General features: G+C 33.3%; 1 protein-coding gene across 1 annotated transcript; it reads left to right on the plus strand.

Annotated features, from left to right (window-relative positions):
* The first annotated feature begins 2173 nt into the window (after positions 1-2173).
* Positions 2174-19028, plus strand: LOC117779676 (luciferin 4-monooxygenase-like). The gene is given in 4 exon segments (XM_034615945.1): positions 2174-2208; positions 17946-18256; positions 18259-18289; positions 18291-19028. Coding segments are annotated over 4 exon segments (1008 nt in total). The 3' UTR covers positions 18922-19028.
* The last annotated feature ends 7184 nt before the right edge of the window (positions 19029-26212 follow it).

Below are 26212 nucleotides of genomic sequence, written 5' to 3' on the forward strand. Positions count from 1 at the left end.
GCACATATTCGTCAAAACAAACCCAATACTTGTACTTTTTTTAAGTACGGGGTCTAAAAATTAGATTGGGGACTCAACAAGTTTTTTTTAAATCTTTGAAGTTTCCATACAAAATTGACTACTTTTGTTGTTGTTTTGCGCAACTTGTCACTTTGCAGCTCGTTTACAAACACTGATTTGGTCACACGGTCACAAGTAGCTTCTTAAACATCTCTATAAACTTTATTCTAGAGGTGTTGGGGAGTGTAAAAGAAGATAATACAGTTTTTATGGTAAATAAGGTTATCTATTAATTTTATCTATAATCTTACTTAATCTCAGTAATATTGGACAAGTAGAACGGGAGAAATAGCTATCTAAGTTATAAATAATGTTACTATTTTAATATAGTCTCCTAAATGTATGTATTTTTATTGATTTGTTGGAATCACGTGAATATTAGTGTTAGCAGTAACCTCTTGATCATATAAATCAAAAATAAACAATGGTTACTTTAAATGTCAAAATAATGGAATAAAATTATTTAATTGAGCGGGCAATGGCCCACCTCTGTACCTCCCCCCCATTCCTACGACCTTGTGCAAAGAGAGCAAACACGAGCTCTCTCTATTTCTCTTTAAACCTTCCCAATATTTTTTCTGGCCTGTACTCGATGTCAATGTCAAGTTGCACTGCAATGTGGTTACTTCGGTGTCTGCTCTTGCTTCTGTTCTTGGCGTTGTCGGACCAAGCAGGCTTGACACTAATGTTGTGGTAAAGGGAACAGGATTGTTTGTGAATCTACAGGTGCTTGCACATCACCTTATTAGCCTTATCAAATGGATGTTAGGTAAGGGTAAGGGGACTGTTCAAGGCCCATGGCCAAGAGCAACAATAAACAATTAACGTGGGTGTATTTGCTTCTGTTCTTGTCGTTGTCTTGCCAACCTGAATTGCTACTCAGGTTTGTGGATAACACAACAGGAGTATCCTTGACTCTAGATAAATCAAATGGTGGCAGGATAGGTGGCCAGGTAATATGAATTGAATTTACATTTGAGTGACTCTACAATTACATATATATGTTATGTATGGAAGTGAGATGAATACACGATAAACTCTGCATCTTTAGGGCGCACTTTGAAACTGTCATATATTCGTTTTTATTCAAAACGTCTAATATTCGTTTTGAAAAAGAGCAACCCGTTTTGTAGTTGTCTTGAATTCATAAGTTAAGAGTACACAAATAAGCATTAATTTGAATCAATGATCATTACTATTTTCTGTTGTTCCTGCCTTTTCTCCATTTGTAGTTGTTTTTGTTGCTGTTATTGCATTAGGACTGCACTATGGGGCGTCTTACATATTTATTTGGCATTCAGCACGATCGACAGTAGGATACCCTGAGCCCAGGTACTCTTTTATAAAAGTTTATTTTCGACCAATTGTTCCTATGGCAGCTGTATGATATATGGAACCGATTTTAACCAAATCTATTCAGAATGTAAAAAACCAACATTAATGCATATTCTATTAGTTTGGTTAGGTTGTCTTAAAAAACAAAAGACTTTTTCATTCTAAAACTTGATTTTCTACCGATCGGTCCAATGACAGTTACATGATATAGTGGACCGATTTGAACGAACTTCGGCCACGATGGACAAAACCAAGTTAAATGCATATTCTATCAGTTTGATTAAGATATCTAAAAAACCAAAAACTTTATCATACTAAGACTTAATTTTCGATTGAGCGTCTCTATTGCAGCTATAGTATATAGTGGACCGATTTTAACTAAATTTGGTCAGATCGACACGTTCAAACAGACGGACAGACAGACAGACGGACAGGGCTAGATCGACTCGGCTGTTGATCCTGATCAAGAACATATATACTTTATGGGGTCTACCACCCCTCCTTCTGCCTGTTACATACATTCTGCCAAACACATTATACCCTTTTTTGCCCATTTTCAATGCGCTCATGGTATAAAAAGCCGTACTAAAATTTAGTTCGAATGAGCTCGAATTAAGTATTTTCGATACTTCAAATTAATACTTGATCTAAGAACGAATTACTGAAAATCAGTATAAAAATTCTTTAACCAAGTGCCAACATTCTTGATATAAAAACAAAGAATCTTAAATCAAGTAAAACTCCCAAATTACTACATATGAGTATACAAATTCTTAAAATGAGATTGGGATCCACGGTCGACTCACAGATCAAGTTCGTCAAATCTTGAATTAAGTACATTAATTCTTACTTCATTTTTGCGTTCGCTTGCTTAGAATTATCAACTGGTTCTTGCTTTCCTGCAATGAGGAGTACCTCGATGGGCACTTTGAACTTATGGCTAAGCAACAGTATAATTTCTTTAATTAGTCTTCATTGGCTTTTACACTAACTGAAAGCTTTTAAGACCCACGCTTACGATTTAGATAATAGGGTTGTCGAATATTTTTTAAATATCGTATCGATAATATATTTTGTTTTGAAGAAATATCAAAATGATAATTAATATATCGATTTAAAATATCGATATATTTGATATTTTTATTCTTTCCTTTTTTCTTACAAAAAGTGATACTCTGCCCAATCAATATACGATTTATAGATTATATATATTAAGCACACATAACATTGTTTATTTCTTTAATTTTAGTATGTAATCAGATACATTGCTTATAACTTTAATTTCACTGCGGACGGCATTTCGCGTTAGTGACGAAAGCATCACGAAAGGCGACTAACAATATGTACAGCTAAGTTGGAACATTTGCTACGACTGTCCGATCAGATCGAGTTATATACCGATCAAAAGGTTTGGTCCTAACTTACAAAATGGCACACTAAAACTTTTCCTTACCAACCTCGGCCATGAGATACGGGAGTGTAAGTGGGAGGGGAAAAATTTAAATGATTGCAGCTAATGGGGCTGTTGGGGCTTTTGGTAAAATTTGTTATTTATTAAAAATTTAACTTAAAAATACGCGTCGATTGATACCTCAATCACCCAAATCCGATAGCTGGCTCAAAAGATAAATAATTTTGAAAATTTTAGTGGACTTCTTAAAATGAAATGAAAAGTCAGTTTGTTTGTCTGTTTGTCCGTTTGCTAAAGAAGCTTAAATGTAATGATGGGGATTTATTCCTTTTCGAAAATCTAGAAATGTTTGTTCTACGACTTTTTCAATTTCACGCTAGTATAGCGGGAAAACGCTAAAATTTAAACCTCAAACCATAGAAGCTACAGATGTTTTCTATATATCATGGGAAAGGTGTGTTTGCAAGCGTGCCCTTAAACTTTTTTTCTTAACTACTCAGGTAACATTTTACGGGTGAAATAAGGTTTTTTAGCTTACATTTTGCCGATTTCTGACAAAACGGCCCTAACGATTTTTATTAAATTTGAGTATGCTGTAGAACGTAGAACTCTACGTTTTTTAGCATATAACACATAAATTTTAGCTAAGGGGCTTGGCTTTCTATCGGTCGAAAATCACGTTTTAGTACAAAAAACTTTTTAGTTTTATGAGATATCTCAAACAAACTAGTCCAATATGCATTTAACTTGGTTTTATATATCCTGGCCAAAGTTGGTTCAAATCAGACCACTATATCATATAGCTTTCATAGGACCGATCGGGTCAAAATTAGGTTTTGGTATAAAAAACTTTTTGGTTTTATGAAATATTCTAACCAAATTGATAGAATATTTATTTAAGTTAGTTTTATTTATCATAACCAAAGTTGGTTCAAATCGGACCACTATATCATAAAGCTGTCATAGGACCGATCGGTCCAATATTGAGTCTTAGTATGAAAAACTTTTTTGTTTTACGAGATTTCGTATCCAGACTAATAGAATAAGCATTTATGTTAGACTTATAGATCCTGACCAAAGTTGGTTCTAATCGAACCACTATATTATATTTGTCATAGAACCGATCGGGCGAAATCCAACTCTTAGTATGAAAAACTTTTTTTTTCATATTAAGTACGGGCTCTCCGACAGTAGAGTATGCTCGGCTGTAGCAACGCGAGCAAAGCAAGCAGGGGGGGGAGCCCCCTAGTTTTTCTTTATAATTAAAGAAAAAAATTGTTTTTAATATGAAATACGTTCAACAACTAAATTAATATATTTTACTATTTGCCTGCATTAATGATAAAGTTACAATGTCAAAAGAAAAAACATTTGCAAAAATTTCTGATATCCCACAAAAAAAACCTCTACACGAGGTAAAAGTCTAGTGACGAAAGCAATTTCTAGCCCTAAAATTTCTGATATCCAATTTTGTGACGAACAAAATTCAGTTTAATCTAAAAATTTTAAATAAAGCTATAAATTAATAAAAAAAAAAGCGGTATATTTAAAGCGGCTTAAAAAATTAGCGACGTGTCTAAAAAGCGAGCTTCGCTAAATCCCTGTTAACGTTAAATCGCATAAAAAATTTTTTTACAAAGGCGGTTTAAGGTAACTCGCTTTCAATTAAAGCAACTTAATGCACTGTATAAAAATGGTATGTAATAAGATACATTGTTTATTACTTCGATATTAGTATGTAATGAGATAAAAAATTTTTTTTATTCGATATAAATATGTTATGTAACTAAGCGAGCTTAAATATATAAAATTAAAAAATAACGAACTTTTAAATTCAATACTTTGATTTCACGGACTTTAAAAATACGCTTTGCGTTATATGGAGATCTGTCATTCGGCTACGAGAGTCACAGATGGCACATTTTATATCGGACGCCATCCGCTCCGAAGGCACTGAGCTACCAGGGCTGATGAGGTATCTTAAGGCGATTTTATAATATCCTGGCATGGACGCTTTATGCGAATTCCAGAATTGCACGGAACCACTTTCCCATGAAGTAACCAGCAAGCTGAGATACAACTTCAGCTCACTATTTTCGTCGTCGTTTTCGCTCGCTACCCAGACTACAGAGTGACCAACACAAAAATATCATAAAATATCCCAAAAAATATCGCTTATTCGATATTTGGACAAAAAATATATTACGATATAAATATATCAGTTTTGAAACAAAATATCGATATATTGATATTTTGATATATTATCAACAGCCCTAATTTTTACAGACTTGACTTAAACCCAAAACGTACTTAAAGTATCCCCAAACTTAGGCAGCTTTTGAGATCGTTTGCACTTGAATATCGTCTGTTTCGGTACGGAAATCTTAATTTTTATTCTGAGTGTACGAATGTTAAATTCGATATTAAGGAATTTCCCATATTTACATCATATAATATATTTTTAACCAGATGTATACTTGCTGAGGGTACACCGTAAAATGGTTGTTCAGATGCAGGAAAACTTTGAGGAAGATGTATTAAACGTTAAGAGACTACTTATAATACAATAAACAGCTTAAAACTTTAAATTGTGAATTTCTGCTAAACTTATTTTTTAGTTTTTTACGGGAATTACGGGACTAAAATTTTTTGTTGGTCTTCCTAGAGAAAAGTCAGGCTACGCCCATGATACTTTTAACAAAAACCCTCTACCGCATATAGTGCCATATATAGCTTTTAATTTTTATCACATCACATTAATGAACAAAAGTGAATTTTGATAAATTTTGAATGAAATTTTTTTTGGTGAAGTTGTTATCTCTTATAAAAACATTTAATTTGACTGTGAGGTAAGCCTCATATGGGCAATCCGAAAATTTTGAAACCAAGGTAAAAAGTTTAAAGTTGCCTAAATTGCAAATGTTGGTTAACGAAATAATAAGATACATCTTTAAGCTTCGAAATATATAAGCAATATGGTTTTACGGTGGTTTGTTTTTCCTTGCCAGAGGCAAACCTACATGTACCTTACGCTTTCATTTATTCTTGTAAAAAAAGGGTATTTTCAACGGTAAAAAAGTGGCCAAAATTTGTTTCGTTCCATTCTATTTAAAATTAAAATCATATTTATAAGTTATCTAATACATATACAAAAATTGAACTAAAAATGGGTACATTGTGTGTAACGTCCGTAACGGAAAATAAGGTATTTTCAATTTAACAGAATGAATTTAAATAATTTTGTTTTCTAAACTTGCTTTATAAACAGAGTTTCTTATGCACTTTAATCTTATGAAGAAGAAAAAAATACCTATATTACATTTTTTTTTTTTAAATATTAATGGCAAAAAGTGTAACGGCAGTAACGGCATGAAACTTCTCAAATTTTTTTTTTGTGTTTAAATTGTATTTTTACCTGCAAAATCAGAAACTGGGCTTACAATTACTCTAGGTTGCAGAGAACCCGAAAAATTCCATAAATTAAAGTTTTTTTTTCGGTCGCAGCTTTTTGTTTCTCGCCTTTTCTCTGCTGGCGATTCTTTTATTTACGTTACTAAAAACTATGTGAAGACTTTATCTCACAAAATTTCAAAAAGAGTTGAAAAATGTAAGAAATATTCCAGGCAATTAATCTTATCATTTTTCTGGCAATGCCAATGATAATTCTATAAAAGTAGCTCGGACAGCTGGTTCAATTAAGTATAAGATAAAGTATATTATGTTAACAAGTGGGCGGTTACAGTCGAGCACGCTCGACAATAGGATAGGATACCCTGTGCCCAGGTACTCTGTACTGAGGTTGATTTTCGAGCAATTGTTTCTATGGCAGCTATATGATATATGGAACCGAATTAAACCAAATTTGGTTTTTTTTAATCGGGACTTATTTGTATTTTCTCAGCTGGATTAATATGGTCATATATTTCACATTATATTATGTATTTGCACTTTTTTTGTTTATCATGCAAAATTCGCTAAAAAATGAGCAAATGCACATAAGCCTCAAAGTCGACTTCCATTTTTTGAAACGGGCGTAACGGAGCTTTAAGGAAGCACAACTTTTTTCTTAAACAGTAAACCTATAATTTTCCAATAAGTTCAAAAGTACTCCCGATGAACTGCATTTTGAAAAAAAAATTTCATGAAAATATATCAATGTGCACGCCAGTTGTGTCAACTTAAACGTGCAAGTTTGCGTATGCAGGATTAGCCCATATGCACTATTTTAATAAAAACTGTCGAGGCCATGTATTGGCTCTCTATGCATTAGGGGAAAAAAATGGTATGCCAAATATGACTCTCCATTCATAAAGCCCACTTTGTGTAAAAGGTTGTGAAACAGTTTATTTTGTCATTGCAGCACACAAATACTTTATATTCCTTAAAAACAAGTGTAGGAACGAAAAGAATAATCGTTGTAAAAGTTGTCTATTCTTTATCCATTTAGGAAAATGTCCAATACTGCCAGATCAAACAGAATTCTTTATTCTTTTATTGCTAGTAATCGGAGATGAAGTCTGAGTAGCCCTTTTGAGCACCTCTTCAAGGATCCATTAGCAACAAGGAGGACGTTCAATATTCAATCCGACTTTATATACGACAAGCAGAGATGCTACTTCCTCAAGGAGTTAATATTTAAGCTGCCAAGATTTTCAATTGAATTTTCTCCGGCTCGACAGTACTGGACATTTTTCCAGATGGATGAATAACAAACAACCTTCACAGCAGATACTCTTTTTGTTCTCTCACAATGGCAATATAAATTGCTTCAAACCTGTAACACAGAGTAAGCCATATGCATAGAGAGCCATGTATGGGTTACCACTCCTTCCTCTTAATGCATAGAGAACCATCTGTCTACCTAATCTAATTTAATCCCAACGAACACATATTTTCACAAAAAAAATTTTTTTCTTTATTGGCTTTAGGGTCATGCAGTAGAGGGTTAAGTTCATAGAGATTGAAATAAAAAGTGAAATTCCATGAATTCGAACTCACTGCATGCTTAAATTAAATTCATGGCACGATGTGTGACCAAAAAAATTGAAATGCTCACAGAGCAACTCATTCTCAATTCGAGCTGACATGATCAATAAGCAATAACAGCTAAAATAAGAGTTAGAGGAAAATAGAATGCAAAGGTAAGTGCTGGGTACAGAATGCGACAATATGGGGCACTGTATACACAAGCATGCACGCACATAAATAAGCTAAACAAGATAGAATGCAAAGGTAAGTGCTGGGGACAGAATGCGACAATATGGGGCACTGCATTCACAAGCATGCACGCACATAAATAAGCTAAACAAGATAGAAAGCTTAAGTTGAGAGTGCTTGACTACGAGATAGTCTGCGTCTATTTAAACACTGATACATGCGTCACTGCGGTGACCAGTTCACCCTGGTGAGGATGCATTACGAAGGGCGCGAAAAGCGACTAGCAGTAAAAAATGAAAGAATGGAGATTGAGTTACAGTTATTTTCAAACTGGGCCCATTTACCCATTTCTCCATCCAAACACCGTACAACACCACAATGCAAAACTTGACCAAACATCGTTGTCTCTGCATATGCTCTGTGGTATCTCAACATGAATGTGCTTTGTTTGTTTATGTTTTTGTCGTTGTCTTGCCAACCTTTAGCTACAGGTGCATAGGCATAGTTTATGTAGGTTGATAAAATGAATGTGGAGGTTGGGGAAAGTTCAATATCCAAAAAAACCTCTACACGAGGTAAAAGTCTAGTGACGAAACAATTTCTAGCCCCAAAATTTCTGATATCCAAATTTGTGACGAACAAAATTCAGTTTAATCTAAAAATTTTAAGCAAAAATATAAATTAATAAAAAAAAAAGCGAAAATTGGCATTGTGCACTGTGAGTAAAAAGGGTGAATTTCTTTGTACATAAAAATTACTTTTTGCGCAGTGCCGAATGCCAATTTTCGCTTTTTTTTTTATAAATTTATATTTTTATTTAAAATTTTTAGCAGGAACTGAAAATAATGATTATTGTTCAAAAAAGCAACATAAAAAATCAACCATAAGGAGAAGTTCAATTTTTGTTTTGAATGTACCAAAATTTTTGTTATTTGTGTATCTCTGCAAACAGCTAATAAACTTTTATTTGATTTATAAAAGAAAAATATCAAAAATAATGGTTATTTAAAGACTTGATTTTTTAAATCACATTTAATAATTATTTGTGATCAAAAAAATTTAGAATAATAATTAATTTTGATTTTTATTTTATTAATCTTTTATAAGAGTCTTTGATTTTTTTTTGAATAAAAGTCTTTAAAGACTTTGAAAACTTTTATTTTGATAAATAAAATAAAAGTCTTTAAAAACTTTTACGATTTGAAAACTTTTGAATAAAAGTCTTTGTCAATATCTTCGCTCATACTCAAGATAAAACTTTCAAAATTACAACACCAGTAAAGCATACGACATTCTATGAACCTTTATCCTCTACTAACTAACTACGCTCCATTTCGCCGCACAGCGGGATCAATTCACAAATTTTTGTTGCAATTATCGTATCTCTTAATCCAATAAAGATATTTCAATTTAAAAAAGTGGGAAATTGGCGCTAAAAGGCGGGAGCTAGTTATCTTCCATCAAAGATAAAATAAGAAGATCCATTGCATATTTTGTCCACAATTTTAAAGTTTATATTTTGGCACATTTGTGGGTCTCAGCCTTGGCTTATGAAATAAAGCGTCATTATCCGAGTAAGCAACCACCCGACATCCTGCACCGTTTAAGTCATGAAGCAATAAGCCAACTAATTTATTAAGGTTTCTTTTAAAATATATTTATTTTGTTATTTTTTTATTTAATAAGCCGAGATATTCACAAAGACTTTTATTCAAATTTTTTCATATGACAAAAGTCTTTAAAGACTTTTATTTTTGAGGAATAAAATAAAAGTCTTTTGAGACTTTTAAAATTTTAAAATCAGAAATAAAAGACTTTATAGACTTTTAAATTATTCATCAAAAAAGACTTGAAAGACTTGCTAAAGACTAATAAAATAAAAATCAAAAATAATGATTTATTTTAATTTTTATTTTTTTAATAAAAGTAACTTTTATTTTGTATTTATAAAAATAACCATTAAAAGTGACTTTTTTGAATATTCCGTATAACAGTTATGGTCCCTGATTTTTAGAATAAACTGAATTTTGTTCGTTGTTGTAAGCTAAAAAACTTTATTTCATCTGTAAAATGTTACCTGAGTACTTTAGAAAAAAAAGTTTAAAGGTAAAAGCCCTTAAACACACCTTTCCAATGATATATAGAACATATCTGCAGCTTTTATGGTTTGGAAACTGTTGAGGTTTTAATTTTACCGGCACTTAGCGTTTTCAGGCTAAACTAGCGGTTTTTTCAAAAAGTCGTAGAACAAACATTTCTAGATGTTCGAAATGGAATAGATCCCCATCATTACATCTAAGCTTCTTTAGCGCTTTGATGCAAACGGACAAACTGACTTTTCATTTCATTTTAAGAAGTCCACTAAAATTTTTGTAATTTATTTTTCTTTTGAACCAGTTGTCGGATTTGGGTGATTGATCAATCGACACGTATTTTTAAGTAGAATTCTTAAAAAATAAAAAATTTTACCAAAAGGCCCCAACAGCCCCATTAGCTGCAATCATTTAAATTTTTCCCCTCCCACTTACACCCCCTTATCTCATGACCAAGGTTGGTTAGAAAGAGTTTTGTAAGTTAGGACTAAACCTTTCGATCGGTATATAAGTCGATCTGATCGGACAATCGTAGCAAATTTTCCAACTTAGCTGTATATATTGCTAGTCGCCTTTCGCACCCTTCGTGATGTTTTCGTCACTAACGCGAACTGCCGTCCGCAGTGATTTGAGTTTTTTCGACATCACAATTTGTCACTCGGATGTAGCGCAAAAAGAGCAATAATATACATTTAACTGATAACTGTACGAAAAAAAATAATATGGCAGTCTGAAATTCTAGTTTAAAGTATTGATTTAAGCATGCACGCGACACTAAAAACTGATGGACTCCGCACACTGGTCGCTTCGCTCGCGGTGCTACAGTCTAGCATACTCGACTGTCGGGGACCCCGTACATACTATGGCAAAAACTAAGAATGGAAAAGTTTAAAAAATATTTAGTTAGCTTAAATGCATATTCTAACAGATTGGTTATTAAGACTTGATTATCGCCCGATCGGTCCTATGACAGCTATATGATGTAGTGGTCCGATTAAAACCAACTTTGGTCAGGATACATAAAACCAAGTTAATTGCATATTGTATCAGTTTGATTGAGATATCTCATAAAACCAAAAAGGGCCCCATTAGCTGCAATTATTTAAATTTTTTTCCTCCCACTTACACTCCCTTATCTCATGACGCAGTTGAGCCAGCAGACGTGTTACTCATTTTGTTAGTTTGGACTAAACCTTTCGATCGGTATATAACTCGATCTGATCGGACAGTCGTCCTTTCGCACCCTCCGTGCTGCTTTCGTCACTAGCGCGAACTGCCGTCCGCAGTTATGAATTAAAAGACGTAATGTATATTAACATGAAATTATATTAACATAATATTCCTTTAACATGTCTAACATAAATTATGCTATGTTAATAGAACATTGATATAACATGTATAACTAAAATTTTTATAACATTAACATGACATGTGTAAATGCTGTTAGCCCCACTCCTCCAGGCGGTGGTGCAAAGCGAAATTAATTTGCTTAATATATTCGTTGTTTATTATCCGATCGCAATGAAATTTTCAGCATACATTATAAACATGGTAATTGATTCGTATGCTGAATTTGAAATCCGTTCCCAGGGAATCAAACCGAAACAAATATCAGTTCCGGTACGTCCCGAAACAACTATTTTGGGTTTTTTTTTCCTTTGGTTCCGGTATCAGTATCGGCACAGCAAATAAATTAAAACAAAAAAAAATTAAATATTATAAAACAAAAATATATTAACTTATTTGTACATACATACGCATTATATGCTCGTATTTTATCGAAACAAACCAAATATAAATTTAAAGTTATTTTTTAATAGAAAGCAAAATATGCAATATACGGTTACGGTTCCGATACTTAAACGGTTATTTTCGGTCCCGGTATTATTCCCGGTCTGTACGTATTAAATTGGGCTTGTAATTGGAGCTAAAAATGTATTCAGCTTAGTTCGGTTCAGAGAAAAGAAGTAAAAGAGGTTAAAGCACATAGAAGGCTGACTTGTATAAGAAGGTATCAAGTCATTCAGCAGATACTGCTTACCTGTGTTGTGCCTATATGCATTACCACTACTTTTAATTACCATTAAAAAAAGTGGTGCTAATAGAATTTCATTTCACTAACATTGAAAAAAGTAGTGATAGGGAAAAAATCTTTTCGTTAAGCAGAGTACTCTAGGCAGAAAAATGCTGTTCTCAAGCTATCAACTCCATATAAAAAAGAAACTTAATAAACCCCTGTAATTTTTTTTAGTACGGGGTCTAAAAACGGTTTCGAAATTACATAGAAATAAATTTAGCAGCGGTTTAGCTGAGCAGTCCTCAGAACGAAAAGACACAGATTCCAGATCAAAAGATTTGTCGAATTTTAACACTGTTTGTAAAAAGCTGATTTTTACTAGGCTGCCTGTAAGAACTTTAAAAACTTTCAGCCATTTTACACCATATGACAAAAATGGCTGCCATTCATTTGAAAACAAAACGAATATGTTTAGAGTAATTCAAGGACAAAATTGCTAGAATATAATATACAACTGAAACAACATTTAAAGCATTTTTTTTTTTAGCATTTTTAATATATTTTTAAATTTTTAAACATTTTCTTAAACATTTACCGTTTTTTAACATTTTTTTAAACTTTAATATTTTTTAACATATTTCACATTTTTTAGCCTATGTTTTAATACTAACATTTTTTTATAGTAATAAATTTACAAATTTATTTATTCCACAAATTAATTTGTAAAACTTATTAAAATCGGATTTCACTAAAAATATTAAATGCAAAAAAAAAAAACAATTAAATTGATTTTTATTTTCAATGTTTATGAAAAAAAATTTCACTAGCAACGTGAATGTAATTAATATGGTTCGTCTCTGCTACTTACTGATCCATCTGGAATAAAAAAGGGATATCTAATTAAAAAACCTGCAAATAGACCCCAATGTTAGAAATAGCGACCCACAGCTGTCACAATAATGAAAAATACGCCAAGACTATCAGGCCTGTTCCGGTTTTCACTTCCCATTTTATCGGATTTAAAAACATGTAATTTTTCACGTTGCATCTGGGCTAAACATTTTAAAGTTATATTTTATAACTTTATTGGACCCACATAAACGATATAACATCTAATAACAAGAGCTACAGCCTTGAGACACACGTTATGGGGGACGAGTCCTGGGGTGTGCTGAAAATTTCATCGAGATCGGTTGATAAACAGAGAAGATATTTGAGAAAATATGATATATGGAGGATATATAATATCCTCTAAGAATATAAGAGCTAAAGCTACCGAATTCGGTGGCAATACTGCTATGTTGCGCTCGCAGATCAAGCCACGCCCCCCAAATTCAGCACACGTATAGATTACCATCTTTATGATGTATGCTAAAAATTCATTGCGATCGGATAATACACAACGAATATATTAAGCAAATAAGTTTCGCTTTGAACGCCGTGTTACGCCCAGTCTGGGGGGTGTGGGTAACAGCAGGTACACATGTTATGTTAATGCTATAATAACATAATCGGACCTGTTCAGAAATCCGAAAACGAGTGGAATTGCCGCAAATCGAGTTGATTGCTGTTCCGAATTCCGCAAATCGAATGGAACTATCGTTTTCAAAACGTGTGCTGTTGAGCGAGCGGAATCAAAAGTAAATGCTTCAAAAAGCATTAAAATAATTCCCTAAAACAGTGATCTGAACATTCAAATAACCTTGAACATTTTCAGAATAGTTTAACATCACTACTTTAACTTAACTACTTACTTAAAGAATTTTTTTATAATCATGTATCAAATATTGCATACAAAACAAAATCGAGCGGCAATGACTAAACCGAGCTGTTCTGAATTCCACTTTACTTTTTTGTTATCGATAATTGCAATTGATAAATAAAATTCGAACAACGAAATTTTAGTCTAATTTAGATTCTATGTGCTATATTTAACATGAAATATTTAAAATTAATTTTCAAAAATAGTTCAAATAATTCTAACCGGATTTAAGGAGAAAATCGAAATTTAAAACATAAGCCTGCCTGGCTGGTGACAAAAAAATTTAACGCACAAATGCAAGCAACCAATGACCATAAATGTCGGCATTTTGCAGAATTAAATTAGTAATTTATATTATTTAAGCAATTTCTATATCTTCGTTGGCTAAAACAGCTGATACTGTCGATGACTTACTGCTATCGAAACGTTTTCGAAACCGAGTTCGAAAAGTAAAATCAAGTCCAAAAAACTTGGAAATTTTCGAAAGGTTGTTTTTAAAATTATTTCTTTTAATTAAATCTGTAAGTAAACATTATTTAATTCTTCATCATCTTTCCAGATCGTATCTAATTGGTAGTTCCGCATTCTCTGACTGCGATTCCCCAATAGGAAGTGATAACATAGACTAATTGATAGCAATATTTAATTTTCGATTTTTAAATTGAAGAACACAATTTTTAACAGGGATACTCGCCGAAGGTTTTGAGTTCAGACTTCTTACATGAAATGAAAATCTTATTGGAAAATATAATTTTAATTTTAATTTTAAGTTGATTTAGCCCAAAAAGATAAAAATTAAAAAAAAATATATTAATTATTTTTCTTTTTGCTTTTCAAAACGATATCAATTCGGTTGAAAAAAGTCGGACTTACAGAATTCTTTAGAATATCAAAATTGGTAAAAATCCGGTAAATATGAGGCAGACACGTTAATTTGGAATGCAACCTATTATATGAAGAACGCACGTTATTTTTGGGAAATGTTTAAATGAATTTACTATGTTGATTAATATTAATTTTTGCGGTTTGGAGTATATTTATAATCGCAGCTGCCAACACATTACGAATGCATAATCTAATATCAGGCTCCTGTTGACCAAGATAATGTTGTTTGGTCGTAAGTCAAGTAGATTTTTTGGAAGATATTGGAAACTAGTCTGTGCGGTGCAGTTTATGTGAACTTTATTAATTCTAAGTTCCTAAGTACTTGCACACTCAGAAAAAGATTCAAGTATTCCGTACTCAAATCAAGTACGATCGTTGTCAGAATTGCGCCTATCCTATTTTTATTTAATCCCAAAATACTTGATTCTACACTTTTAAATACTTTTGGAATAAGTTTAAGAACATTTTGTACTTATTCCAAGCGCGTTCAAGACTTTATCTATTCTATTAAATACACGTACTTATATTGAGAACGTACACATTCAAAATATGTTTAAAATTAAATTTGGGTATTATATTATAAAATGTAATATATATAGTAAAAACAAAAATTAATATTTTAATTTCTGAACTAATTTTATATTTGCAATAAATTGCAAAAATATTGGCTTTTTTATTACTTTGATTCCTTAAAGGCGACTAGCAATATATAGAGCTAATTTGGAAAAATAGCTATGACTGTCCAATCAGATCGAGCTATAAACCGATCGAAGTGTTTAGTCCTAACTTACAAAATGGCACACTAAAACTTTTTCTAACTCACCTGGGTCATGAGATACAGGAATATAAGTAGGAGGGGAAAAATTTCAATGATTGCAGCTAATGGGGCTGTTGGGCCCTGTTGGTAAAATTTTCTATTTTTTTAAGTTCTTATGAAAAATACTCTTCGATTGATACCTCATTTACCCAAATCCGATAACTAGTTTAAAAGATAAATAAATTTGAAATTTTTACTGGACTTCTCAAAATTAAATGAAAAGTCAGTTTCTTTGTTTGTCTGTTTGTATCAAAGCGCTAAAAGTGCTTAGATGTAAAGATGGGAATTTAGTCCTTTTCGAAAATCCAGAAATGTTTGTTCTACGACTTTTTGAAAAACCGCTAGTTTAGCGGGAAAACACTTAATCCCGCTAAAATTTAAACCTCAACAGTTTCCAAACCATAGAAGCTACAGATATGTTCTTTATTTCTATATTTCTAACAAAACGGCTCTAACGATTTTTATAAAATTAAAGTATGTGTAGAACGTAGAATTTTACGTTTTTTGGTATATAACACATAAATTTTGGCTTAGGGGCTTGGCTTTCTATCGGTCGAAAATCACGTTTTAGTATGAAAAACTTTTTAGTTTTGTGAGATATCTCAACCAAACTGACACAATATGCATTTAACTTGGTTTATATATCCTGACTAAAGTTGGTTCAAATCGGACCACTATATCAAATAGCTGTCATAGGACCAATCAGGCGAAAATCAAGTTTTCCTGTGAAAAACTTTTTTGTTTTATGAAAAATGTTAACCAAATTAATACAATATGTATTTAACTTGGTTTTATATATCCTGACCAAAGTTTGTTTAAATCGAACCACTATATCACATAGCTGTCATTGGACCGATCGGGCGAAATCCAAGTCTTAGTATGAAAAACTTTTTTTTTTCATAGTAAGTACGGGGTCTCCGAAAGTAGAGTATGCTCGACTGTAGCAACGCAATCGAAGCGAGCATGGGGCGGAGCCCCTACTTTTCTTCATAATTAATAAAAAAACTAGTCGGCTGGTGCTACAGTCGAGCATACTCGCCTGTCGGAGACCCCGTACTAACTATGGCAAAAACTAATAATGAAAAAAATTAAAAAATATTTAGTTAACTTAAATGCATATTCTATCATATTAGTAAAAATGTCTCATAAAACATAAAAGATTTTTAGACCCCGTACTTAAAAAAAGTACAAGGGTCTATTGGGTTTGTTTTACCGAATATGTGCGTAACAGGCAGAAGGAGGCGTGGCAGACCCCATAAAGTATATATATTCTTGATCAGCATCAATAGCCGAGACGATATAGCAATGTCCGTCTGTCTGTCTGTCTGTATGAACACCTAGATCTCGGAGACTATAAGAGCTAGAGACCCCAAACTTGGTTTTTGGGTTCCTCTATATTGCAAGCAGATCAAGTTTATTTCAAAATTTGCCCACGACCCTTTTATCGCCCACAAATGGAAAAAAAAAATTTCATATCCAAATTATAAGAACAATTTAAAGCCAGTGACACCAAATTTGGTATGTAGATTCCTCTATATTGCAGGCAGGTCAAGTTTGTTTCTTTTTTTAATCGGACTACTATATCATATAGCGCCCCTAGGAACAATCGGTCAGAAATTTAGTATGAAAAACTTTTTTGTTTAATAAGATATTGTAACCAAACTGATACAATAAGCATATAACTTGGTTTTATATATCCTGTCCAAAGTTGGTTCGAATCGGATCACTATATCATATAATATAAAAAACTTTTTTGTTTTATGAGATATCGTAACCAAAATATTAGAAAATGCATTAAACTTGGTTTTATATATCCTGTCCAAAGTTGGTTCGAATCGGACCACTATATCATGTAGCGCCCATAGGAACAATCGGTCGAAAATCAAGTTTCAGTATGAAAAACTTTTTTATTTTATGAGATATCGTAATCAAACTGATTCAATAAGCATATAACTTGGTTTTTTATATCCTGTCTAAAGTTGGTTCAAATCAGATTACTATATCATATAGCTGTCATAGGACCGATCGGGTGAAAATCAAGTCTTAGTATGAAAATTTTTCATGTTTTATGAGACATCGTAACCAATCTGATAGAATATTCATTTAAGTTAACTAAATATTTCTTAATTTTTTCCATTATTAGTTAGCTATTAGGAAACTGTACTTTGGGAGGATGCATTTGCAATTTGCAAAGCTTCTTAAGGGAAGAGAATATCATAATGTCCATTAGAAGGATTTCCTGAAAACCGTAGTCTTTTCAATGGATATTTTAGTATCCCGCACTTCGTGCATTTTTCGCAATTGTAAAAAACTCCAATACAAATTCGATATACTTCCGCGGCGGCCATTACCTCAGATAATGCACTATATGTATGAGACTGCTTCATTTGTTATCATATTCTTCGGAGCTGTCAAATATGTTTCACGGAGCTGCCCAAAGGTGTCCAGCTGACCCAGTTCAATCTCCTGGCCACCCTCGACTCCCAACTGCAACCTACCATGGTTCCTCTCAATGAGATAACCTTGCTGACAGTCAATTCATGGTTCCATGCCTTTGAGTGACTAACGCTCATCACAACTGCGACAATGGGAACACGTCTGGTATACCTGCCCAAATTCGAGGAGAATCTCTTCCTCTCCGCCATTGAGAAATACCGTGTGATGATGGCATTCATGGTGCCACCATTGATGGTCTTCCTGGCCAAGCATCCCATTGTGGACATCGTGAAACTGAGGATCAGATAAAGGAGCGCATTCATCCATCAAGGATATAAATTGAGCGAGTCCACGTTGAGTGTGCTGGTGCAGAATGATGACTTCTGCAAACCTGGCAGCGTTGGCGTCCTCAAGGTTGGCATCTATGCCAAGGTTATTGATCCCGATACGGGCAAACTCTTGGGTGCCAATGAACGTGGTGAACTTTGCCTCAAAGGTGATGGCATCATGAAGGGCTACTTTGGCGATATAAAGTCCACACAGACGGCGATTAAGGATAACTGGCTGCACACTGGTGACATTGGCTACTATGATGATGAATTCGAATTCTTTATTGTGGATCGCATTAAGGAGCTGATCAAATACAAGGGATTCCAGGTGCCACGAGCTGAAATCGAAGCATTGCTCTTAACCAACGATAAGACTAAAGATGCTGCCGTCATTGGCAAACCCGACGAAGAGGCTGGTGAGCTGCCCATGGCATTTGTGGTCAAGCAGGCGAATGTCACCGAGGATGATGTCATACAATTTGTGCAAGAGCGTGCTTCTCAAGCCAAGCGTATTCGTGGTGGTGTCATTTTCATCGATGAGATACCCAAAATCCCCAGTGGCAAAATATTGCGACGTGTTCTACGCGACATGTTGAAGAAGCCAAAGTCCAAGTTGTAAACTTTTTAAGCGTAGCAAATCATTTGTTGTACAAATTTTTTAAGTTTTCCATTACGCTTTATTATTACATATTACTAAACTCTGGTTTTGTTTTCAATGTGTTTTATAAACTATCAACTGGTTGGATTATGTTTAAACTTTAAATATACATTTATAATTGTCTTGTATTTGGCTTTTTAAAATTTAAAATAAAAACTATTTCCATAGATAGTCACATAAAAAAAAAAAAGTTTGGGAAATTACAAATTTGCAAGTTGTCTGTACAAATACAGACTTGTAGTATATGGACTAATAATGTATTTGGCAGAAAATACTACAAATATTTAAGTGATATTACAAAATATTGCAAAATATTTTAATCGTAAGAAATCTTATATATTAAAATATACAAATTTATTAGTCTTACGAAATTTTATGGTTCAATCGTAGCGTCAAAAAATAATAATTATGCGTCCAAAAAAAAATAATAATTATGCGTCCAAAAAAAAAAATAATAATTTTACGTTAATTTAAATCGTAAAAATCAACTATTTTCAAAATAGAGATTTTTAAGGTTAATTATATTTTATTGTACAATTCAAATACCAAAAAATTATAATTACACGTAAACTAATAATAATTATTATTATACCAATCTTGCTTATTTGGTAACTACCAAATTCGCACGCGGTCTGTACAACAACAGACTTAGAGTGCAGTATAATAAGCTTATTAGACCGTTATTACTAACTTATTCAACACATAAAATTTGTTTAATTTATTAAAAAATTGAATGCGATGTATATGTATAAGTTTGTAAATAAGTACAATATGTAAGCAATAAATAAAATCCATTTAAAACTTATATGAATCTTTTAGGTAACTCACGTGTAATAAAAAGAATGGTCTGCACTCAATATCAATTGTTTTATTTATCGTTTTAAATACGCACATCGAATGCAAACATATCCATACAAACACAAAACAGAAATACATACATAGAAAATGCGTTTGTTTTAAACTTTGCTCCTCAATTGGTTTGTCAATAGCCGTGCTAATTTGATAATAACACAAAAGTGGGGGATATGCAAGATCAAAACCGAACATAGAAAAATGCATGTTATTGTTTTCGACTCACTTGTTCGATTTTTTTTCTTGAGAGAACTCGACGCGAAAGTTTACTGAAATTTAGCTTAAGTGCCGTTTCAAACAAATTGTAGTGCTGCCAGATTATTAAACAATTACTAATGTAATCATGGCTGCCACACATGTCTTTTTTGCGCCAGAACTGGCTCTTTTTTTCCTGTTAGCGCAATGTCACTATTTATTATAAAAACTATTAAGAATGAATTTAGATCTAGTTATTTTCGCTACCAAGCACATGTACATTTTTAATATCGCAGAAAAGAATACGTAAGCTTTGGACTTAATTGATGTTTTTTTTTCTTAATTAAAAGATGTGTTTTTTAATATCAATTTAATCAAAATATTTTTAATAGTATTTTAGTTTATTTTATTTTATTTTGGAAGTAAAATAAAAGATACCATAAAAAAGTTAAAACATAAAATCACCCAAAGTACATAAAAATGTATTATTTTGGTGGTTTGCAATAATTTAAAAAAAATTTTAAGCCTCCTAAAAATTGCTCGAATGACAACACTGTTTGTCACATCTGTTTGGCCGATCTGGCAGAACCTAAACTTTGCTGTTGGATAACATTCATGGTTGCCACTTACTAAAAGAAAAATTCGACAAATAAATTTTTCAATTTTTTCATCAAAAATATACAATTTCATGAAAACGAACCAATTCTAATGAACCAATTCGAATAATTTGCATTCTTATTCTTATATTTGCAACACGAAATTTATTTTAACACATGTATGTAAAAATTTTTTTAAATAAAAAATATAAAATTGAAATAATATTAATAAGCACATCTTTTAAACTTCTAATTAGTCTAAAGTTTACGTATTCTTTTCAGTGATATTTAAAATGTACATGGACATGTAAAATTTCTCTACAATGGTACAATTCATTTTTATTGTTGGTAGCAAAAATATCAAGATCTAACTTATACTCTAAATAGTTTTGACGATACTCTTTTTTAAACAAAAAAAAAGAGCCAATTCCAATAAAAAAACAGTGCCATTGCGCCAACAAAAAAAGCCAGTTTTGACACAAAAACGCCAAGTGTGGTAGCCATGATTGATTCTATTGCCGGCAAAAACATAAATCTACAGTGGGGCTTCCACGATCAAATTCAAAAGCTATGGGCGGCACATATATCTTGCCCCACTGTACATTTGTGTTTAAAAATAACATAAAATCTTTTAAATTAATTTTATTTTTTATTTATATGTGTGGTTGGTAGACTCGTTTTAGGGATAAATTGGGGCTGAGATGGGCACTGAGCAGTTTTAATTTCCATTATTTCATTTTTCATTTCGTCTACACTTTTTTGTAGTTTGGCAACATTCATGTTAAGGTTTGCCAAACTTTTTAAGATTTTCTTGGAATCACATTGTTCTTGCTTATTGCTACTTGGTTTCTGTTTTATTTTTTGTTGTAGCTGTGGTTGTTGCTGCTGTTCTTGAGGCCTCTTCTGTTGTTGTTGCTTTATATGTTGTTGAGCCTGCTGTTGTTGTTGCTGAGGCTGTTCCAACTGTTGAGGCTGTTCCAACTGTTGAGGCTGCTGGAAATTTTCGTGCTGCCGAGACTGCTGGAAGTGTTGACCCTGCTGGTACTCCCGAGATTGCGGGAACAGTTGAGGTTGTTGCTGCTGTTCTTGGGGCGTCTTCTGTTGTTGTTGCTGTAAATGTTGTTGAACCTGCTGTTGTTGTTGCTGATGCTGTTCCAACTGTTGAGGCTGCTTTTGTTGTTGTGGCTGCTGGAAATTTTGGGGCTGCCAAGACTGCTGGAAATGTTGATCCTGCTGGTACTCCCGAGATTGCGGGAACAGTTGAGGCTGCTGGTACCGTTGTTGTTCCTGCATCCAATAGTCAATTGACTGATGTGTCCAAGCTGGCATTGACGTCCACTGTGGCAAGTAAGCTGGCTGCATCTCGTCAGACATCCTCTCTTCGCGCTCTGAGTTAATTTTGTGGAAATTGAATTAGAAATGGAATGGACATCGGTATGACAATATCGATATGGTATTCACACAGAGACAGGTATCGATCTTTTAATATCGATATTGTATTCACACAGAGAAATTATTATGCGAAATAAATCATACGATTTGCATACAATTTGGGTTTTAATGATTTTTTTTTAATTTAAATCTGCATTTACATTTATTTAAATCGAAGTTCTGAATGCGATTAACATTATTACCGCATCCTGTTAACAGCAGCTGTACCATCTGTTGAACAATTTTTATGCTGCAGCCCTGCGTTTAGTTTGCTCTGCAGCGAAAAAGTTAACAAAAACATAAACAAAGAACAAAAAATAATGAGAAAAAAAACGTGCAAAATATAGCAAAAGTCCATTTTTAAATTTTGATTATACAAATTATTCAGAAAAAAGTAATACAGAAATCCCACAATAAAACCTCTAAACGAGGTAAAAGTCTAGTGACGATAGCAATTTCTAGCCCCAAAATTTCTGATATCCAATTTTGTGACGAACAAAATTCAGTCTAATCTAAAAATTTTAAATAAAAATATAAATTAATATAAAAATAGCGAAAATTGGCATTGTGCACTGTGAGTAAAAAGGGTGAGCTTCTTTGTACATAAAAATTACTTTTTGCGCAGTGCCGAATGACAATTTTCGCTTTTTTACATATTAATTTATATTTTTAAATTTTAAAATTAAAATTTTTTTAAAAAAATTTTACCAAAAAGCCCCAACGGCACCATTAGCTGCAATCATCTAAATTTTTCCCCTCCCACTTACACCCCCGTATCTCATGACCCAGGTTGGTTAGAAAAAGTTGTAGTACGCCATTTTGTAAGTTAGAACTTAACCTTTCGATCGGTATATAACTCGATCTTATCGGACAGTCATAGCAAATTTTCCAACTTAGCTGTATATATTGTTAGTCGCCTTTCGCACCCTTCGTGATTTTCGTCACTAACGCGAACTGCCGTCCGCAGTGATATTTAATGCGAATAACATAGCCTGTTAACAGCAGCTTTGTCATCCGCTAAACACATTTTATGCGGCAGCCCTTTGATTTACAAATAGAAAAACAAAGATAGCAAACCATAACAAACAAAAACAAATAGCAGAATGAAGCAAAATATTATCTTTGACTAAAAAAATATTAATAAACTTATTTAAAAAACAATAATTAACTTTAAAAAAAGTATATCTCTCCCGGTCTGCATTTGAACCGGCGTGCTCTTGCGCATGAGTTCAATACACCATCTTCTGCGCCACTTGGCCAGAATCCGCGGCGTGACTAAACGCCAATAAATGTACATTAAAAATAATAGCGAACTTTGAACTCAATTTTGAAGACCTTACAGACCGAATTTTCTAAAAAGCAGCCGTATCTCCCGATGAAATTGTCATAACTTTGTTGTCCCAAAATTTCAAATTTGTATCTTGAGCGGTTGGCCTGTACAATGATACATGAGTGAGTGAGTGAATGAATGTACTGGACAAAGAATTTTATATATATAGATTTATATATTAATAAAATATGAAAATACCGTTAATTTTTTGTTGTTTCGACTTGCAAAAAATGTTGTAGGTTGCATTTAAAAATTTTCCTACTGTCAAACAAATGCTTTTGTGTCGTGACGCCACTAAACAAGTGTTGTCAAAACTTTTACACTAAAATATGCCAAAAATACAAACTTTCGATTGAAATTATCGACTTTTAATCGTGTTTTTTATCATCTTTGCATGGGCATATGTGCCTGATTTTCGTAGTCAAGGGTCTGGGTCTAGCACCCTGGCAGGAAACTTTTTAGTACAAGTTGTTGTTGTGACGTCTGGCACATGTGCTCACTGCCATGCTGCCACTGTCAAGTGAAAACCCAATTTGTATTTGAATTCCATGTGCGGGAAAGAGGCGTGCCAGACCCCCAAAGAATGCATATTCTTCATCAGCACAAACAGCCGATTATAGGGAGGCTACATTCCAAATGTTCGCCTAACTCTTACCATCTCTAAGATCTTTTAGTTCATACGAACACTCGGACATACTAGATCGTTAAAAAAGTCCTAGACTGACAACGAAAATAACATTTTTAGACCCCGTACTTAAAAAAAGTACAGGGGTCTATTAAATTTGTTTTAAGGAATATGTGCGTAACAGGCAGAAGGAGGCGTGGCAGACCCTATAAAGTACATATATTCTTGATCAGCATCAACAGCCGAGTCGATATAGCAATGTCCGTCTGTCTGTCCGTCTGTATGAGCGCCTAGATCTCTGAGACTATAAGAGCTAGAGACACCAAACTTGGTATGTAGGTCCCTCTATATTGCAAGCAGATCAAGTTTGTTTCATAATTTGGCCACGCCCACTTTACCGCCCAAAAATCGACATAGAAAATTTCGTATCCAAATTATAAGAACAATTCAAAAGCTTGTGAAACCAAACTTGCTATGTAGATTCCTCTATATTGCAGGCAGATCAGGCTTGTTTCTTTTTTCGATCGGACCACTATATCATGTAGCGCCCATAGGAACAATAGGGCAAAAAAAGGGAAAAACTTTTTTGTTTTATGAGAACCAAACTTATATAGAATATGCATTTAAGTTAGTCTTATACATCCGTACCGAAGTTGGTTCAAATAGTTTTATATGTCCTGACTAACATTAGTTCAAATCGAACCCCTATACATATACTGTCATAGGACCGATCGGGCGAAAATCAAGTCTTGGTATGAAAATCTTTTTTGTTACTTAAAAAATAAGTAAAAGAGTATATCGTGTTCGTTGGAATGTATGTAACAGGGTGAAGGAGGCATCTCCGACCCCATGAAGTATATATATTCTTGATCAGCATCAACAGCCGAGTCGATACAGCCATGTGTGTCTGTCCGTCCGTCCGTGTGACCGCCTAGATCTCAGAGACTATAAGAGATAGAGATACCAAACTTTTACCCACAGACTCCAAAGGCGTTGGAGCAGGTCACGTTTGTTTTACATTTTTGTCACACCCCCTTCCGCTTCAGCAAATCGCAAAAACCGTTTGTTCGCCTGTGTAAGCAAAGGGAACTCAGAGACTATAATTTATTTATTTATGCACGACTAAAAGCAGCCGGCAAAGAAAAAATTATCAAGTATATAAATTAAGTTAAAGATTACAAATACAAAGAAAATTAAATATAAATTATTAACTGTAAAGAAAAAAATTAAAGTTAAATCTGGGGTACGCAAAAATTATAAATGATCCAACATTTTTTGCAAGGATTGGGGAAAACCCAAAAAAAACCCAATCAGATCCATAAGGATTAGAATTGTTAATAAGAATATAATGAATGTTAGAAGAGTATTAAGTAACATATCAAGTTATTAGTATAAGTAAGGGACTTAACGATAGGTATTGGAAAGGTTCGGATTTTAGGGAAGGGAGAGAGAGAGAGAGAGAGAGAGTTCTAAGGAGAAAACGTGAAAGAGGCTATTATAGTTAGCGCATAAAACACGAAAAGAATCGTGTGAAGCGTAATCAGTTGTGCATGTAGATAAAAATAAAGGCTTGTAATTCCTAGTAGACCTGCGGGGGACCGAAAAGGTGAGGCGGGCCAGAAGGGAACTAGAATCGATCTCGCCAATAATCAATTTATGAAGAAAAACAGCACCGAGAGTTTTCATACGATTAATTAAAGATGGAAGATTGAGAAGACGAAACCTATGGGAGTACGGTGGTAAACGAAGGTTGGGATCCCAGTTAAAACCACATAAGGCGAAAAGCAAGAATTGCTTTTGAGCTGATTCAATTTGATTCTGGTATTCTAGGATGGGACGAACTAAAGATACGTAAAGGAGTTTAGTGGTGAAAGTAGCATTAAATTCTTTCGACCAACGTTTAATAAAACCAAGTACTCCTTTGGCGTCATTAACTATAGTGGAGATGTGTAACTTGACGTAATATTTTGCAATCAAATAAAACTCCAAGATCCTTTACAGATTTTATTCGTTGCAAAGGGGTATTGGGGTAAGGGGTATGTCATGAACATACAGTTTGAACAATTGAGATACAACTTATTGGCCGAGCACCATAGTTACATAGCGTTCCAATCGTCTTGCAGACGATTATGAAGAAGGGGATCAGTGTATGAAAAAATAAGCTTTACATCATCCGCATACATTAATATATATGAATGGGACAGAATAGTGGATAGAACGTTA

The sequence above is a fragment of the Drosophila innubila genome, assembly GCF_004354385.1.
Source record: "Drosophila innubila isolate TH190305 chromosome 2L unlocalized genomic scaffold, UK_Dinn_1.0 4_B_2L, whole genome shotgun sequence".
Lineage (NCBI taxonomy): Eukaryota > Metazoa > Arthropoda > Insecta > Diptera > Drosophilidae > Drosophila > Drosophila innubila.